A 16073-nucleotide genomic window follows, 5' to 3' on the forward strand; every position below is an offset into this window, starting at 1 on the left:
AGCCCCACCACTCCATCTAATCATATTAATGTATTCAATTATCTATCAAATAACACTGCATAATTGCCTATTTAAGTTTCCTGGATGTTTCATAGGAAATTTTAATATAATGTGTAAAGACAAAGATAATTGCAAGTAATGTGCTGCTGAGCTGCCTCTCAGGAGTAACCAAATTATCTCTTAAAAAGCATCTGACTAATGGAATATTTCCTGTTCACTGATGCAGTAAAGTTTCCTATCTGATGATTAAGCTTCCTTCAGCATATTCTGAATTATAAAACTTCTGCTCTAAGTAATCAAATGAACAAGTTGTACACACTCCAGAAGTATTTACTTTTCAAATTTGATCAGTGCACTTTGTTCTAGTCATCTGTCCCTTTCTGCTCTACATATATGGAAACCTCACAAAGGAGGGTTGCCTTTAGTTTCCTCTTCTAGTGAGCACGTCCAATGAATTACTGTGCTTATTGCTGATGAAAAAGCCATTTCTTGGAGAAACAGTGCAGATCCCTACTGTACATTCCCCCTCCAAAAGTACTGTTTTCATCTTTTCTAAGGTATAGTCAACATTCAGTGGTCTAGGATACCACAATACACACCTGTATAGGAATCTCAAAAGTGACAGAACAATGTACTGTAGTCAGCAAAGTCTCTTTTATAGAGTGAAGCAAATGGCTCATTCCCAAATAACCAGCTCTTCCTTTTTCAATTTTTATTAAAGGTCCCAAAGTTACTACTTGCCATAGGTAAGCGTATAGACGGCTTTCCCGGTTGTATCCAATGCAGTTAGACACGGGGTTTTCGGCTGAGTGGTCCCCCAGCGCTGCAGAGCAGCCAGGAGTGACGGGGGCCAGTTGGTAACCACACCTAAGGGTTCGCCTTTAAGTGCAGTCATCTCACCTCCCTCTGGCTTTGGCTGATTTGGGTCAGGCTGTTGTACTAAAAGAATAAGAAAATTAAAATTACAACATTTTACTCCTGAAATGCATGTATCATACTTGTTAACATCTCTGGAGTCCATTAACCAGTTCCACCTCTCCACTCCAAGCAGCTGTAGTTGCTTCATTTCACCTTTAAGATGATGCTGTTTAAGGATCTGTGGGGCTTCCTCATTGTCAGAAAGTGTTTACCTTGGCTGGCATTTTTTAAATTCCAAATCTTCTATTTCACAAAAGACTTGGACAGATGACTAGTATTTGAATCCCAAGCTCACTCTAAAGCTCTGCTGTGGGAAAAAGACACTTCTGCTAACATGTCTTCTGCTTGTTCACATAGATGCAAGATAGGCAGCAATCTGGTCTAAGCTGTTAGAAAGGTAGCACTCCCAATAATTAGAGGCATGTTCATTTTAGGGCACTAAGTTCCCACATGACTGATGCTAAAGGTTTGAGAGGACTGGGGGACAGGTAGGGCTGTAGAATATATTTAGATAAAAGCGCATATGAGTGTATCAAAAGCCAAACCCGTGCGTTGCTTCTCTTTGTTCAGGCAAGTCTACACTACCCCACTACATCTGCACAACTGCACCGATGCAACTGCGCTGCTGTAGTGCGTCTGAGGTAGATGCGCTATGCCAACGGGACAGCCCTTTCCTGTTGGTATAATTATTCCATCTCTGTGAAAGGTGGAAGCTATGTCAGCGGGAGAACGTCTCCCGCCTTCAAAGAGAGCTATGGCCAGCACTTTAAGTCAATATAACTTATCTCACTCAGGGGGTGTCATTTTCACATCCCTGAGCGATATAAGTTACATCAATTTAAGCAGTTACATAGAGCAGCCCTTAGATATTAATTACAATACAAAAAGAGGTCATGATTAGTTTTAGGATTAGAGAACATTTGACATTCCTGATATTTTAAGGTTAAAAAAACTCCCAGAAAACCTGCACACGTATTCAGTCTCTTTACTCTTCATATTACTGTAATTCTGCTCTTACTGAAGATTTTCAATAAATTCATCTTTTGAAAAGGTCAGCCTCAAAGATGAATGTTTCATAAATTTCTGAACATGTGCAAACAAAATATTAGAAAAAATTGTTTTGCATGTTTAATTATAGTGGGCAACTTGTGGGACTGCTATTAACATCAGAATATTAAACATGCAATATAAAAGATGAAATCTGCAAAAATGAAAATGTTTATTTTATGACATCTAACCGTATTAATAACGAAAGTTAAAATAATCAGTAGATCTGTGATATTCTACACTAGCGTTGGCACAAGGTCTGACAATCTGAAATACTGGACATACTATTTGTTTTGTACTTGGAAAAGACCAGAAAGATAAACAAGAACAGGTCCTGCCAAGGAACACCAACTTCGCCATGATGTTAGGGAAAAATGTTTTACAATACTATTTAAAGAAGCAGAAATCCCTCCTCTGAGACAGCTTACGGGGACAATCAGAAAACTGGAGATATCAGTTAACAATTCTGACACAGCTATTACCTTCTAGTAGTTCTTCAAAATCATCAACAAAGAACTCTTTCAGTGGTGGGCGCTTTGGTCTTTTCAAGGTGTTTAGAAGTTGTTGGATTTTTGAGGAAACTCTACTATTCACTGGAACACCTGTTAAATGCATATACCGAATGAGCAGAACAAAGACTTACATACGCTGTCTGACACCTGTCTGATAAGGTCGGCCCATACACTGAGGAGCACATTTACACTGTGAGAGTGAAAAAGGGGTTGAAAAAGGCAGTTGCCTGTTTGGAAAAAACCCATCAGCAGCTTTAAACAAATATTAAGGTTGCTTTAAAGCAATGCTATTTACTAGGTGTTTGCTTGCTTTGTGTGCCTTCTAATCACCTAATCTAGCTGCAAACAATGCTGACTTCACAGTTAGATAATAAAGCCTGAGTAACAGTGTGGGATTAACAAATGGGAAGCTCAGTTTATTTTATATAGAATGAAGAGGTTTTGCTAAATCTGTATTTATTCAACTTCAAAATGTGTATAAAAATAAGATCCTGTAAAGGAGATAGGTTTTTTTTTTAATTGAGTGAGGTTTAGAGGGTTTCACAGCACCAGGAAAACACTACAATAGCAGCAAAGAATCCTGTGGCACCTTATAGACTAACAGATGTTTTGGAGCATAAGATTTCGTGGGTGAATACCCACTTCGTTGGATGCACCCACGAAAGCTCATGCTACAATACGTCTGTTAGTCTATAAGGTGTGTGACAGACCCAGGCCAGTGGGATACAGGAGTCTGGTAGAGGTCAAATATACTGGTCACTGGAGGAGTAGTTTTCTGTTCCCTGAGTGACCAGAGCAGGGGCTGCACTAGAGTAATCAGGAACCTGCTAGAACCAATTAAGGCAGACAGGCTGATTAGATCACCTGCAGCCAATCAAGACAGGCTAATCAGGGCACCTGGGTTTAAAAAGGAGCTCACTCCAGTCAGGTGTGGGGGGAGCCAGAGGAGAGGAAGTGCTTGTGAGGAGCTGGGAGCAAGAGGTGCAAGGAGCTGAGAGTGAGAGGGTGTGCTGCTGGAGGACTAAGGAGTACAAGTGTTATCAGACACCAGGAGGAAGGTCCTGTGGTGAGGATAAAGAAGGTGTTTGGAGGAGGCCATGGGGAAGTAGCCCAGGGAGTTGTAGCTGTCATGCAGCTGTTACAAGAGGCACTATAGACAGCTGCAATCCACAGGGCCCTGGGCTGGAACCCGGAGTAGAGGACGGGCCCGGGTTCCCCCCCAAACCTCCCAACTCCTGATCAGACACAGGAGAAGTTGACCCAGACTGTGGGGAAGATCACTGAGGTGAGCAAATCTGCCAATAAGCGCAGGACCCACCAAGGTAGGGGAGGACTCTTTGCTGCTTTTACAGATCCAGACTAACACGGCTACCCGTCTGATTCTACAACAATACACAACTGGACAGAAGAGAGCTGACTTATTTTTAGCTTTTGCTTATCTCAGTTTGGGGATTTCCAAGTTTGAGATTCATAGCATTTTTAGTTTCAAAAACATAATTGTATATTGACTTTTTTTTTAACACAACATATAGGTTTACTGTAAAGATGGACACAGGCCACTCTGATTGCCCAATGGTAACATTCCTCACTGCAAAATGGGAAACCTGGGATCCATTTCCAGGCTCTCATTCAGTAGGCTATTACAGTGACTTAGAGCATTTCAGAGGCAAAAAAGAGATGATCCAAATACTACTGATGGAAATCTAACTGGAAAGCTCTAACCATTGCTGGCACTGAACGAACAGCAATGCAATAGTCTACATTACACTGGATATGCAAGCCAGGTACCAGGCAAACATTATATAGACCCTCTTGTCTATTCAGTGATGCAGAAAAATGGCCAGGTGTTGGAGAGTGGGATCAGTTTGACATTCACCATCTGCAGTTTCTAGTATGCTGCTGTTGTAGCCCCTGGGAATTCCTCGTACTGATGCTACTTGCGGTCGCTCATGATGCAAGTGTTCTACAAGACCCGTTGTTACATCAGGCGGAGCGGAGTGGTTATCTGTGAGGATACAAGAAAGAGACAGAATGTACATCAAACATCTTAGTTATTAATACACAAGTTGCCTCTCACTGTATACTTATACTTTTCCAGCTTTTTCTCTGCAGAAGCCCCATCCCAAGCCAGAAAGAAAGAAAAAAAAGGATAAGATATTGCAACAGACATTGCACCTTTAGGACTGATGAGCAAGTTTTGGTGGGCAGCCAAGTCCCTTCTCCTTAGCAAATCTGATTACTTTGGGGTGAAACTAGAGGGGACCCACTGTGGGTGATCAGAAGGAAGGAGTGAAAGGTGGGAAGCCTCTGGGCCAGCTGGCAGAAGGAGGATGCTCCCAGAACCCAGACTAGGAAGGGAAAACACTGAGCGAGGCACTGCACGGAGCCTAGCACCAGGAAGAGAAGGGAGTCAGTAAGAAAAGGCCCCGAAGGGAGCCACAGCCCAGGTACTGCAGCAAGGGCTGATTTTAGATCTCCAAGAGACACATATTTGTGGGAAGACCCAGAAGCCTGAGGATCAAACAGGAGACACAAATGCAGCACAGTTAAGCCCAAAAGATACTGAGATCCTCTTTTAAGGATGGACTTTCATAACCAAGTGTGTGGTTCCTTTGCAGGAGCGCGTGGCCCCTCTGCGGTTAGCTCCAGGCTAGATCAGAAAAGTGTGACTGTGCCTTGTTAATTGTGTTATGCCCTCAATATTTACTCGTAAGGGTTACTGCTGGTCTTTCACACTTTGTCACTTAGACTGAGCGAAATCCCTTGTTTATTTTGTGACTCCTTTGTGAGTTTCATTCTTCACTGGACCCTCTGAATGTTAGAGGCCCATGTGGCTCTAATAGCTGGACAGTCTTCAGCACTCGGTTCCAGAGATTATAGCATGGTTGTCACAGCTACAAACACTTAGTGTTTCTGGTACAAATGCTCACTGAGGAGTAGGCTCAGGTCTATGTGAGACAAGAGTGAGCTGCAATCTGGTGGGATAAATTCCATTTAAGATGTGGCTGGGATGAGATGACAGAAGACATATGGTGCACCATTTACACACATTTTATATTTTAATTTGAAATGGAGAAAGCAGGGTGTCCCAGGGATGACACTACTGAAGCACCGTCTAAGGTTAACAGCTGGTATGCATCTGCAAAGCTGAAGTTCAGAGACGGGTTCCTATGTGGGGAGACTCCTCATGTGAACAGAGGGCTAAGCTGAGAAGTGAAGCAACAGTAATTGATTGAAAACTGCCTTCCAACAACCAGCATGCGATGACTGAGATCACCATCTTCTTCAACCTAGGTAGAGTCCACCCACCTAAGCCTGTGGCAATGACTCAGTTACAGCTTTCCCTCAAGAGGGTCCAACCACCCAGGTCCCATATTAGGGAAAGAGCTCAGAACGCAGCTGCTACTGAAAAACCCAGTCTGGAAGACGCAATCAGGCAGGCATCAGAGCTTCAACTGGAGACCCTAGTTATCCAGAGCCCTAAGGAGGAGCTGCATGAATGGAGCAAAGAGAATGAACTACCTTTGCGAGGCAGGAATACCCTACCCTAGTCTTGAAGGAGGTGAGCGATGTCAATGAGAGCTGTGTAGTGCCCTAGTGCAGCTCAAAGAGACTGAAATCCAAAGGAGGATTTCAATACGTCACAGAATTCTGTATTGGCAAGGCATGGCTGCATCAGAGAAGTTGTCGAGGATGGAAACTGGAGTTTAGGCAGCTGGATAGAGGAAAGTTGGGACTTTTGGGGGCTGGAGAGATCTGGGAGGCACTGGGGGATAAGAAAGTTAGTGAGCTATTTCTGCAAAAATGATCAGCAATGAAACAGTTAATATTTACAATTACATTAATCCAGAGGAAACTACCCATTGAGATGAATGGGATTGTTTTAATTTTGCAGCTATTATTTCCGTTTGCCTGCAGTCTTAGGACAACAATACTGCACCAATTGCATTCAGCTCATAGATCTTCATGCTGCAAGAGCTAGATACTTTTTTTCCCTCATTAAAGTTTAGATTCCAGAGCACAATTCTGGGGCACACTTAGGATCAGTGAACACTCCAACCTTTGATCATAACTTGGCAGTTTGCATCCATCAGACGTGCCCTCTAAAACGGCCGAGACAGAGATCACCATCACTGTTTAAAAATTAACATTGTATATTAATCTAGTTCTTACGAATGGAAGTAAACAAACAGAAGTGCAAAGTGGAGTCACAGAGCAAATGAAGCATAAACATCTGAAGTGCAAACTTTTCTACACCACCACACCAATAGGGTTCAATTCAGTTCTGGAGGAATCACCCGGGGGACAAAGGTAGTTCTGTTCTCATGCCTATTCAAATCCTTGATATATGTTGAGAATATCTCCAAGGGGGCCACTCGTGAGGATAGGTTTTTGTAAGCAGACGCTTGCTTGCAGCAACAGCTTGTAAGAGCAATTGCAACTTATGGGAATGTTTCCCTTGGGAACACTTTCTCTGCTATGAATTGTCAACACTTCCCATAACAGCAACAGAGCAGAAGAGCACCAACATGTTGCTACTAATGAGTGTCTACTGTATTAGGTAAGTTGCCTACCAGGTACTTACTGGGGTTGGTTCTGCTTTGAGCAGGGGGTTGGACTAGATGATGACCTAAAGTCTCTTCCAACCCTAATCTTCTAGGATTCTACTGAACTGAGATCGCAAACTCCTTTCACAGAGACGAAACCCCAAAATGTCAGAAAGTAACTCTCTCAGGACAGCCTATATTGGAAGGGATAACATGTGGTAACTGAAATGTCAGATTTCATATCCAAACCAAGTAAAAGAGTTTTATGATAGAATACTGAGTATTTGGTATACACCCAAAATGTCATTGGTATGTCCTATTGTGCCCAGTTTCGGTTACTTTATTAAAAATGGAAACATTCTTCGCTTTAATAAAGCACTAAACCAAATACTGACTTGATGATCGTCCATCGTTGTCGATGAAAACCTCAACTCATTCGTTCGATGACTGGACTCTGTGCGTCTGAAGATGACTGATCAGTCCGATTCGGGCGCGAAACGTCCTGTCACATGTCGGGCAGACATGTGATGGCACTGTCGATGATGCGCGGGCAGCTCTGGACTTGCGCAGCTCACGCTTTCTTTCAGCCTCAGCAGTATGCCTGGCCTCAGAGGTATTACTGCCTGTGTGAATGAGGCTGCGCCATGCTGGACGGTTCAGTGCGAGGGTTTCCCACGTGGCAGTGTTGATCTCGAGGGACTTCAGAGAGATGTTCAGCGTGTCCTTAAACCACTTCTTTTGTCCTCCATGGGAGCGCTTTCCCTGGGTGAATTCTCCGTCGAAGAGTTGTTTAGGAATGCGCTCCTCTGACATTCTCACGACATGTCCAGCCCATCTCGTCTAGGCTCTCATCAGCAGTGTGTGAGCTGACGGCTCTGGTAAGGACTTCAGTATCAGGCACTTTGTCCTGCCATCTGATTTTTAGAAGCTTTCGCAGACAGGAAATGTGGAAGTGATTGAGCCTTTGTGCATGACTCCGATAGACAGTCCATGTCTCGCAGGCATATAGCAGAGTTGGAAGCACCATTGCTCGGTAGACCTTCAGCTTCGTTGGTAGGCTGATCCCTTGACGTTCCCAGACGTTGGAGCGCAATCGGCCAAATGCAGAGCTGGCTTTAGCAATTCGGCTGTTTACTTCATCATCGATTGACACTGCTCGGGAAAGGGTACTGCCCAGGTACGTGAAGTGGTCCACTGCCTGAAGTCTCTGTCCATTTACAGTGATGGACGGTTCTGAGTACGGAGCATGGGGAGCTGGCTGGTGCATAACCTCAGTCTTCTTGATGTTAATGGTGAGACCGAAGTTGTTGCATGCAGATGAAAACTTGTCCATACTGGCTTGCATTTCTGGCTCTGTACTAGCATTCAGAGCACAATCATCGGCAAAGAGAAAGTCTTGAAGTACAGTTTCCTTCACCTAGGCGATGGCACGCAGTCGCCTCAGATTGAATAGTTTCCCATCAGTTCTGTACTTCAGGCTTACTCCTTCAGTGCATTGTTGAAAGGCATCAGTCAGAGTGGCAGAGAATATCATGCTGAACAAAGTGGGTGCTAAAACCCACCCTTGACGCCGTTGGTGACTGGGAAGGCCTCAAATGTTTCACCATCATCCAGGACACGAGCCATCATACCGTGATGAAATTGACATACCATTCGTATGAATCTGTCTGGACAGCCGAATTTTGACATGATCCTCCACAGACCCTGGCGACTGACAGAGTTGAATGCTTTCGTGAGGTCCACAAAAGTTGTGTAGAGATCACGATTCTGCTCTTGACATTTCTCCTATAGCTGACGCGCAGCGAAGATCATGTCAATAGTCCCATGTCCCTTGCGGAAGCCGCACTGTGATTCTGGCAGTAAGCCCTGCTCCAGGTGAGTGACCAATCGGTTCAACAGAACCCATGCAAGAACTTTCCCCGCTGTAGAGAGCAGCGAGATTCCACGGTGATTGTCGCATACCTGGCAATTGCCCTTCCTCTTATAGAGGCGCACGATGGACGCTTCTCTAAATTCCTGTGGAATGGATCCCTGCTTCCAGAAGGACTGAAACAGCTCAGTGAGTTTCCGCAGCAGCACCGGACCACTGTCTTTGTACACCTCTGCTGGTATGGCATCTGACCCTGGGGCTTTGCCACTTGACAGCTGGTTGATGGCTTTCCTCACTTCATTCTCTTCTGGTGAAGCATCCATGGAGTCATTGACTGCAACCTGGGGCATCTTGTCAACGGCCTCATCATTGATGCCTGAGGGGCAGTTGAGAACTGCTTCAAAATGTTCAGCCCATCTCTGGAGAATCTGCGGCTTCTCTGTAAGGAGCACAGTGCCATCAGAGTTCAGGAGGGGAAAGATCCCAGAAGACTGTGGACCATAGAGAGTACTGAGGGCTTCATAGAACTGCTTATAGTCGTTCCTGTCCGTGTACACCTGTATTTCATCTGCTTTGGTGCTCAGCCACAAGTCCGGCATTTTGAGCAGTCGGTTCTGTACTGTTCTGCGAGCGCTGATAAAGGCAGTTGTCTTCACCACTGAGGATGGATCGTTCTGATATGCACGACGCAGGCGGTGCTTCTCATCAAGTAAGGCCTGGATTTCTGCATCATTTTCGTCAAACCAGTCTTGCCACCTGCATGTGGAGGGCCCCAATACCTTCGACACAGCTGTATGGACAGTGTTGCAGAATCGCTCCCAGTCTCTCTCAGCGTCATTCTCAATATGAAGATCAGCAAGCTCATTCTCTAGGTCTTCCACTAGATTTTCAGTGACGCGGCTGTTCTTCAGCTTCGACACGTTGACCCTTTGGGAGCCTTACAGCCTTGTGGTCATCTCTTTGGCATGATACGGAGCTTCATTTTAGATACTATGAGCCTGTGATCCGCCCAACAGTCAGCGCCGCACATAGCTTTTGTAACCCTGGCATCTTGTCTGTCCCTTCTCCTGATAATGACATAGTTGATCAGATGCCAGTGCTTGGAACAGGGATGCATCCACGAAGTCCTGTTACGCTTAGGGAGGCGGAAGACCATATTGGTGATCAGAAGGTCATGTGCTGCACAAGTTTTCAGCAGTAACAGACCATTCCTGTTACACTTTCCCATTCCATTTTTCCTGATGACTCTTTCCCAGGCTGCAGCATCGCATCCAAGTCTTGCATTAAAATCGCCAAGCAGGATCAGCTTGTCTGTGCAGTGCACTGATGATAGCAGAGCATCTAGTTCTTCGTAGAATTTATCCTTCACATCCTCTGGATTGGTCATTGTGGAAGCATATGTGCTGATCAAAGTACCTTGTTTTCCTTTTTGAAGTGGAAGCTGCATTGTCATGAGACGATCATTCACACCCTTGGGGGGACTGGCAAGTTTCCGAACAAGATGATTCTTGATGGTGAAGCCAATTCCAGATTCGCAACGCTCATGATAGCTGCAGTCACTCCAGAAGAACGTATAGCCTCCGCCTGACTCAGACAGCTGTCCTTCATTAGCAAGGCGAGTTTTGCTAAGGGCTGCAATGTCAATGTTGTAGTGTGCGAGCTCTCTGGCGACAAGTGCTGCTCTTCTCTCCGGTCTGTCTGCCGTGATGTTGTCCAGTAGCGTGAGCACATTCCATGCGCCAATGGTGATCGGTGTCACTCTAAGTTTTGTTTTTGTTCGACCGTTTTTATGGGATCCCAGCCAGCCGCAGCATGCTGGCCAAGGTAAGGTGAAGCAGGCAACGTTTAGGGCACCTTTTCTAGCCCCCTCCTCATTCTACGGAGGTGAGCAGTGCAATCCTGAATAGGGCTGCTCAGTTGCTCAAGAAGACACCAAGCTCCACTGCTGCTTCGGTCAGTGAGGAACAACCATTGTACCTGAGCCGCCTGTGTGCAGGTCTGCGGCTACAGCTCCCAGTGTATCCACACCTGCTGCTTCGTCGCTCGCCCATTGCCACAGGACTTGATATGTGATATGATATGATATGATGTAGAGACATGCGCGTGAATTGGATTAAAGTGAGGGAGAGCTGCGCGACGTCAACCTCACTCTCTCTTCCCAGTTCCTATCTGTATCCAGTGGCAGGACAAGAGTCGAGATGGCTGGAGACAGGGCAGGGCACAGTGGATGACCAGGACGCCTACGTGTCTTGTCCTGCTCTTGAGCGTTCCACAATGCTTGCTGTCACTGCCTTCCTGACCACTGAACCAAGTTTCCTCAGTCAGCCGGATCCAGCCTTCGCATGCGATGAGTAGACAGGCCCTAACTCACCGAGGGTCTCAGACTCATCGGCTACCCTCACCTGGTTTAGCCCACCAGTTGAGATAGTTTCCGGGATGTGGCCACTGTCATATGCTGACAGCTACTTAGAGCCACAGGTGAGAGCTGGGTGTCAAGTGCGCACCAAAGTGGATGAGCTAATCCTAGGAGTATGACTGCTCCCCTATCAGAGGTACTACCCCTCCCTGACAACCCCATACACTCCCCAAAATGATCACTCAAAATCAAATCTGCTATGTGGCTTTGTCAAGAAAAGGTCAGAAGAACACCACCACCTTTATTTATACAGGTCATATCCTGGGAAAGGGAATTGGGAGCCAGAAATAAGATAATCTGAGGGAAAGAATATTGGGGTATATGAGGACTCTAAAATTGGGAACTAAAGTGGGAAGCCAGTTTAGACCTACAGATTTGGCTGTATCAGATTTTCGTTGTCGGTCTTCAGGTACCCAGTCAGTCAAACAGGCCTTTTAAATAACTAAAGCTACTGAAATTGAACCAGAACAACCAGAAAAATAAAAAAGTTAAAAACAAAACCAAAACAAAACAGGAATTCGGTTGGAATGGCAAGTGGGTCCTCACTTAAAATCTGGATCCAGATCTTCTACTTTCTTGGGTTCACTCTTCAACCCAACTTTTCTCACCTCAGCATCTCAAGGACTGTCTACACAGAGTAGCAATACATACAATGGGGGTGCGATTTCTAAAGCACACTGACATGCTGAGCATTATGTGGTCCTTTAATTATTTCAGCTGGGCTGATCACTTATCCTGACCTCACAGCTCACGCTTTTCAGTCCTTGTTTCAAATCTAGTTCACTTCTTTGTACCTTTTACTATGTTAAGTATCAGAGGGGTAGCCGTGTTAGTCTGGATCTGTAAAAGCAGCAAAGAATCCTGTGGCACCTTATAGACTAACAGACATGCATCTGACGAAGTGGGTATTCACCCATGAGAGCTCATGCTCCAAAACGTCTGTTAGTCTATAAGGTGCCACAGGATTCTTTGCTGCTTTTACTATGTTGTTAGTTTTAATTTAGTGTACAATTCAGAACATTAAATATTCTGAGTGGTCTTCTCTGGAAAATTACTATTCAAAGCTGACTTGAATGTTTTACTATTGTACCTACCTATAGAATACTTTATAAATGCACCTTGGAATATAAAATGCGTGCCTATTGTTGAAGTCACCCATATAATTTTGTTCTACTTTACCTATCCTTGTGAACATACTAGTATTTACATTAATATTCCTTCCACAGAACATACAAACAATTACTCCAATCCTTGCAAGGTTAGATTGCTACTATCCTTCTCAGAGTGATTAAGTACTGAGAGCCCCAAAACTTCACTGTGGGAAACAGAATACATGCAGCGATCCAATAGGACTTTTCTAGTCTACTTACACTCAAAGACTACATATCTTTTTAAACACTGTCTGAGGTTGAGCATTATTAATGGCTGACACTAACTGCAGTTCCAGTACATTCTGCAAGCCTTCGAACAGGCAACCAGGATCTGGCAATGGTGCAATGCCACTCCCAGTTCCCCATATTTAATGAAAATAAAACATTCCTGGTGGGAAGAGAAAGATGGGCCCAAACTTATGGCTGATGGTTGGTTTATACGTAATGAATTGTTCAGACCATTTACTAACGGACATACATTCATATAATTAAAAACACCCTCAAAAGCCAGCACTAGGAAAGGAGAGTGTACTATACTCAGCCACAGAGCTGAACCATTCTAGTCAGCTAGTCAGGGTTAAAGAACAGAGTAGAGAGAAAAGGTGTGCAGCTGGGCAGAGAGAGAGAGAGAGAACGAACAGACTTCAGCCCCTAGGAGCTTTCTAAAACACTAGCATTTCAACATGGAAACAAATCTTGCAAACAGTTCAGACCAGATTTCTTTTCTGTTCATTTCCAAAGTGGAGAACAGATTCCTATATAAACAGAGGAGGGAGCTGGAGGTATGAGGAAGGGTCACACTCCCCACCCCAACAGAAGCTTCCTGAGGAGGAGGAGAAACTTCCATATCTGTATCTGGGCTTCCATTCATTCCCTGCTGCATTAGTGAACTGGAGAAAATGGCCCATCGGCGGGGAAAGGGACTTGAAGAATAGCAGGACTCCAGCTCCTACCAGCAACTGCCCATGGAGAGTCCAAGGGAGCCTGCTGCTGCAGAGAAGTGGGGCACCTCATGGTCACAAGAGAAGGTAGAGTTGCCCCGCTGGAGCATGGATATCAATTTATGGACTGGCAACTTCCCTTCTCTTTCTTAATTCTGACACCAGGCTGTAGAAAAACAAAAGCTGGTGCTTCAAGCTCAGCCCGAGGCAGGAAGCAACTGGGAAGCAGGCCAGCAAGGAGCTTAGATGGGGAGGAGCCAAGGATGAATCCTTTCTGGCTGAACGGCTGCTTCCTTCCTGATGGAAAGGAGACAGGAACACTCCGCCCCATGTATCAGAACCAGTGGCAATCATACCATAGGAAACCAGATTTAGCAGGCTGGCTGGGTTTGAAGTGTCATAAATGAATTATACTCATGAGCAGCGCCAGGGTTTCTGATGCCCTAGGAGGACGGCCATTTCACTGCCCCCCGTGGGTCTGGTGGACCTACCGCAGTCATGCCGGCGGACGGTCTGCTGCTGCAAAGGCTCCGGTGGAACTGCCACAGTGATGCCGGTGGGCGGTTCGCTGGTCTAAAGGCTCCGGTGGACCTGCCGCAGGCATGACTGTGGTAGGTTCGCCGGAGCCTTTAGACCAGCGCACTGTCCGCCGAAATGACTGCGGTAGGTCCACCGGACCCGTGTGCCGCCTCCCCTGGCAAAACAGCGCCCCCCCAAAATTCTGGCGCCCTAGGCCATTGCCTAGCTCGCCTAAATGGTAGCGCCAGCCCTGATTATACTACATTGCTGCATTTTCCACACAGCTACTGAAGCAATTCAGTCTAGAGGATACACCTAGCAGATTGCATAGATCATTGTGCAAAGTCTGAGAATGGTAGCTGGAATGGTGGAATTAACTGAATATTTGATGAATATATTCATTAACAACAGTTTTCAGTTAAGTGTGCTTCAATTAGTGCTGGAGAAAGGTCTGTATGTTCATTTTGTAAGTCTACTGAAGTGCTTTGATATAATTCAGCAGGACCTCTGAAATATCTGCAGAGCAAATGTCTGTGTATAATACATACAGGCAACAGAGCCATATAAACAAAAAAGTTAGATAAGTAAAGTAGCAAGTCTTGAAGTCTTAAGACAGAACTCTCATTGTCTTCAATGACTGTCAAGTGTGTACGCATGAGGGAAGAACTTCAGGATATGGAGCAGAGGCTAATTAAAAATAACTCCTTATTTTACACTGTATTTTTAGAACTTCTTCAAACATGTATTGAAAATTTACTGTTCCCCACTCCCCAAAGGATCTTTTAGTATTATATTACCCCAAGACCACTATTAAACACACATACGTTCACAGACACAGCATCAACCTTCACCAGTCTAGATGAAATAATCTGGAAAGAAAAGGAGTGGGTTTTTTCTCTGTACCACTGAGTCTGCCAATTGCAGGGGGCCACTATTCTGTAAGAACCATCTAGGATGCGTGCAGTAGCCTGGTAACCCTGAGTTCTAGCCCCTCGGTGTTCGGGAGAATGAGACAGGACTATTGCTGGAATGTGGGTTACAAATACATTTTGTTCAACAAATATTTCTATGCTTTTCACTTCCGTTCCAATATTAAGTGTCATTCAGTACTTGATGCATAACTTTCCTTTAGATAATAAATCCATACCCAGATGCATTGTACACATACTCTGGTAATCCAAATGTTTAAAAACATCTGTCAGCACCTAATCTAAATGTAAATCTTGTATAGCATTCCAACAGACCTCTTGTTCATGGAGGTTTTCCAACTAAATTACCTTTGAATACCAGATCCTGAAGTTACTTGGGCCAGACAAGTGGATGTCAGAAGGCATGTCCTGAACATTTGATACCTCATTTTGCAATTGTCTCTCTCATGTACTAGAAAGGTGCCTTTGATTCGATTTACCAAGACACGAACATTTTAGCAAGGGAATGCTTGTCTGGAATTTGTAAGTATCTATTTCTATTTATAGTGGAAAACAATACATGGATACATACCTGGCCTGTGGCTCGTACACTTCACTTAGGAATGCTGCTTAGTAAAGCATGGCACTCATGAGCATACCTGACACTCATGTTTAACCAAACTTGTATTTTTCAGATTTGCTTACCAATTTACTTACTCTTTTTAGCTACAAACAGGCAGTTCGTTTACTAACCTAGCTGAGCGTGGGCCATAAGATCTGCAAGCACAGTGGCAGCAGCCGTGGCAGTAGCAGTATTGGAAGCAGCAGCAGGTTTCCCTCCTGGATGGGATGAGGTGGAGGATGCAGAGGATGAGGTGGAGGAGCCCTGGATAACCCGGTTAAGCCAGGGCTCTACGTTGGAATGGCTCTGGAACGGAGTGGAGGGGATCCGCCCTTGCCGACGTAACGAGCCCTCATCTTCTGATGCAGACGATGTGTCTGTGGTTAAAATAATCATGACAGGCATGTAATGTAGGAATGACCCAATAAAGGGGAACATGAAGTCTTTCCATGTTCTCCATTTGGCATTGCTCATGCACTAAACAAGAGACGCATGTACTAAGCATATGGCACATTCACATGCACAAATTCTGTTCCATTGCCACCCTTTCATAGTGTTAGTGCTTAACTCCATTACAGGGGCATTGGAAAACAACGTCTAACACAGCAAAACATTTCATTTT

General features: G+C 44.9%; 1 protein-coding gene across 7 annotated transcripts in view; it reads right to left on the reverse strand.

The window, feature by feature from the left end:
- Positions 1-16073, reverse strand: part of DIP2A (disco interacting protein 2 homolog A) — a 213732-nt gene that overhangs the window by 83276 nt on the left and 114383 nt on the right. For all 7 annotated transcript variants that reach the window (XR_004002532.1, XM_030579396.1, XM_030579397.1 and 4 more), the window contains 4 exons: positions 15583-15828; positions 4354-4482; positions 2448-2567; positions 742-939 (listed from right to left, as the gene is read on the reverse strand). Coding sequence is in view for 6 of the 7 variants with exons in the window: in XM_030579396.1 (XP_030435256.1) it covers positions 742-939; positions 2448-2567; positions 4354-4482; positions 15583-15828 (693 nt within the window). In the remaining variant the exon portion in view is untranslated. The remainder of the gene's footprint in view (positions 1-741; positions 940-2447; positions 2568-4353; positions 4483-15582; positions 15829-16073) is intronic.

Source organism: Gopherus evgoodei, chromosome 11 (assembly GCF_007399415.2).
Source record: "Gopherus evgoodei ecotype Sinaloan lineage chromosome 11, rGopEvg1_v1.p, whole genome shotgun sequence".
In the NCBI taxonomy this organism is placed as follows: Eukaryota; Metazoa; Chordata; order Testudines; family Testudinidae; genus Gopherus; species Gopherus evgoodei.